This window comes from Poecilia reticulata, linkage group LG22 (assembly GCF_000633615.1).
Source record: "Poecilia reticulata strain Guanapo linkage group LG22, Guppy_female_1.0+MT, whole genome shotgun sequence".
Classification (NCBI taxonomy): domain Eukaryota; kingdom Metazoa; phylum Chordata; class Actinopteri; order Cyprinodontiformes; family Poeciliidae; genus Poecilia; species Poecilia reticulata.
The window spans coordinates 223,729-227,515 of record NC_024352.1 but is presented as its reverse complement, the minus strand read 5'-3'; the positions used below and the strand labels follow the sequence as shown (position 1 = coordinate 227,515).

Here is a 3,787-nt window from a genome sequence, read left to right as displayed (position 1 = left end):
TGTTTGTGTGTGTGTGGTGAAATAAGGTTCATAGCTGTAAGGAAACAAACAGAATTGGACATTTTTAATCTTTTTTTGCACTTTAACTTGACTGTCGGGTCAAATTGACCCGAACAGTATTGATGTAACAAGTAGACGCAGGGGGGGCTGCAAATGTGTAAAATGAATAAATTTTCAATTTATATGTAGAGTTCACCTATTAAGACAAATAGAAAAAGTTTCATGCAATAAAAATACTTGCAACTATTTTAAAAATATTTTTAAACTTTGAAACGGGTCAATTTGACCCGCAACATAATTGGAGGGTTAAGAATAAAATAACTGGTGTGCTCACATATTTTATAGCCTAAAATCTCGGACGAAAGCTGGATAGAGTTGCTAACATATAGACAAATGGCACTTTCCAGTTCAGAAGGGTGCAAGGAATAAGGGTGCAAGGAATAAGGTGGATATTATGGGTGCAAGGAATAAGGTGGATATTGTGGTCTCATTTTTACACCCCAAAATTCAGAACTTTGACAAGGGGAACATGGACTTTTCAGAACCACTATAATAATACACTAATATAGTTACATTATTATATAATATATAATATACAGACTAATGTACAGACAATTAATGAAACAATCAATTTTTCTGCTTTATTGTCAAATTTTCCTGATACATGTTTCTTTCACAACAATATCAGATTCACCAATGTGAGAGTGACTGCTAAGTACCATGGGATCAAGCTGGAATACAGAGAGCACCGGCACACAGTTCTGGATCTATTGGGACAGATCAGGACCAAGCTCTGCATCTCAAAGAGACTCTTCATTTCTCCAGAGGCTGTCAGAGTGTTGCTACAAGAATGGGACGTAAGTTCTCATTAGGCTTGATATCTTTAATGCAATAAGTGCTCTGTTAATGTCTTACTGATGCTAATCATAGCTTAGATTTATTAGACATATTTTCTTTCAAAACGCAAATACCTGTTGCATTTTTGTATGGCTTCAGACAATTCCAAAAGACACCAAGCTACAAACAAATGCACAATGTGAAAATGTATAAAGTGTTCAAATCAGTTAGGAACAGTAAAAAATAGAACACATAAATCCTGAGCTTCCTGTTATTGACAGCATTCACATTTCTATTATTGTTGTTCATACAAGCCTCATCCCTGACACAATCCAGGCACTGATGGACGCAGGGACTGAGCAGTGAATACAGAACAGGTGTTTATTGAGGGATCGGCTTTTTCACAGTCGGATAGGACAGGGTCAGAGCCAGGGAATCCAAATCCAGGTCAGCCGGTTATAGATCTCAGGGTCAGACAGACRGGGTCAAAACCCAGGAAGTCCAAATCATGTGGAGTAGGTCAGGATCGGGGACAGGAAGGGCAACTGGACAGAAGGGAAGAAACAGACAGATGGGCAAATCGCTCAAGTAGCTACAGCAGACCTGAAGGTGTTACCGCTGAGGGTTTCACAACAATCTGACGCCGTGCAGGAGGAAGATCTGTCCTTATATGGTAGCAGCTGGAGATGATGATGATCAGATGTGAGTGGTCACAGCTCAGCAGCAGCTGTGACAATCCCAGATTCCCTGCAGTCTGGGTCTTTCCAGTCCTAGATCAGTGTTCACCACATAATAATTGCTYATTAGTCTTCACCCCAGCAACTAGTAAAGGTCCATCCATCCATTATCTAAAACGCTTATCCATGTAGGGTCTCAACAGGTGCTGGTGCCTATCTCAAGCAGTAAATAAGTGAGAGGCGGGGTTCACATGGGGCAGGTCACCAATCCATTGCAGGACACTCATAAAGGTGTCTGTTTTTTGAAGACATGTACCAAACAATGCTGAGGCCAATTTTTAATCATTTTGGAAAGTTTTGATTCATTCTCTTTAAGATATCAGAAAATGTAAGAATAACATATACTGAATATTTTTTACTCCTTTTTTACTAGTAGGAGCAGTGGTGATGTCACACTTTGTGTGAGAAAGCGATTGCTAAAAAATGGCTTTATTAAAGGAACTACTACTGCCTTTACCTTTTTACTTTTCTCTAACATTAAAAAATAATCCTGGTTCAGTGCTCCTGCTTTTTGTATTAACTCTTTATTGTCAAATCTCCAATCAGTCGTGGCAAATGGTCTTTCACACTGAGTGAGGTTCTGATAGGTTTCTTCATGTTAAAAGGGAATTTTCCTTCATGCTTTTGAAACATACAACTGAAAACACTGACATTGACTTTTCAAGAATTTCTCACAAGCAGTCATTTACTGCTGCTAAATGGAGCAGGAAATCCTCCAAATCTGTAATTTTTTGGAATTTACTGAGTTTCTTCGGATAGAAAACACGTGATTGCACTGTTTTATAGTTGGGATCAATTKAAATGTATGTATGACTGGACTGAATTGACTTAGTTTTCTTTTTTTTAAATATATAAACTGATTTGACTATGTCGTATTTTAAATGATACAGAATTAAAATAACACATTCTAAACATCCACCAAAAGCAGAAGTTGCGTGCTTATAAAAAACATCTTCTCTTTTTCTTGACTTCATTTAAACAATTTTAAAAAATCCATCTAGAATCAATGACTCTGGATTAACAATGTAAATATTTTCATGTCAAACATGACAAATGTTGACAACTACATACCAGAACCGACTTCTCCAGGTGTTGTGCACAGGTTGAGCCTGAAGCCCAAGCTATTGTATATTGTGTTCTAACAATATACAATTGTTAGATAAGATATATGTATTATCTACAAACCATCAGCATTGCAATGTTGTTTAGTCCCCTTGAACTCAATGTCGTACGAGTGTGCTCCTAAGAACAGGGACCATCGCTGTAGTCGCGCAGCTGACATCACTGGGACTCCTTTTCGTGGATTGAATATTGATACTAGGGGCTGATGATCAGTCACTAAGGTAAACCTTCGGCCATAGAGGTAATGGTGGAACTTTTTGATGCCCCATACTAGGCTAAGGGCCTCCCTGTCTATCTGTGCATAATTGCGTTCGGCACTTGACAGAGACCTTGAAGCAAATGCAATTGGGCGTTCAAGTCCATTATCCATTGTGTGCGACAGGACTGCGCCGATGCCATATGGGGACGCGTCACATGCTAGACGGATGGGTCTGGATGGATCATAGTGGGCAAGTAGCTCGTCAGATGTTATTAGTCTCTTTGTTTCTGTGAATGCCTTTTCACATTTTTCTGACCAATGCCATTCCACTCCTGTCTGTAGCAGCGCATTTAGTGGATAGAGCACTGAGGCAAGGTTTGGCAGAAACTTGTGGTTATAGTTGACGAGACCCAGATATGATCTGAGTTGTGACACATTTTCAGGTTTAGGTGCGACACATTTTCAGGTTTAGGTGCTTTCAGCACTGCCTCAATTTTCTCTTGTGACTTGTGCAAGCCGTGCTTGTCAATGACATGTCCGCAGTATGAGATTTCACTTTTGAAAAACTCACATTTCTCTCTCTTTGCTCGTAGGCCATACTCATTCAGCCTGGTGAGTATTTTGCTCAGGTTTTGGAAGTGATCACACGTGTTCTCAAACACGTGTGCATTAGCCTCCAATAACTGTGACAATCTTTGCTTAGGCCTATTGGTAGAGCTCTTGAGGCCTGTTGAGATATTCAGGGCTTTTATTGCATGCCAGTCAAGCTGAATTTTTCTCAGCCATTCACACCCTAGTAACGCTGGGCCTGTGGTTTTCAATACATAGAGGTCTAGCTTGTGTTTTTGGTCACCATAGACCACATCCACTTTAAGTTTCCCCTTTGGTGACA

The 3,787-nt window shown here is 39.6% G+C and overlaps 1 protein-coding gene across 3 annotated transcripts in view; it reads left to right on the top strand.

Moving 5' to 3' along the window:
- LOC103458066 (nesprin-2-like) overlaps positions 1-3,787 on the top strand; it is a 240,386-nt gene that overhangs the window by 108,003 nt on the left and 128,596 nt on the right. For all 3 annotated transcript variants that reach the window (XM_008398614.2, XM_008398613.2, XM_008398615.2), the window contains exon 15: positions 689-857. In XM_008398614.2, coding sequence (XP_008396836.1) covers positions 689-857 — 169 coding nt within the window. The remainder of the gene's footprint in view (positions 1-688; positions 858-3,787) is intronic.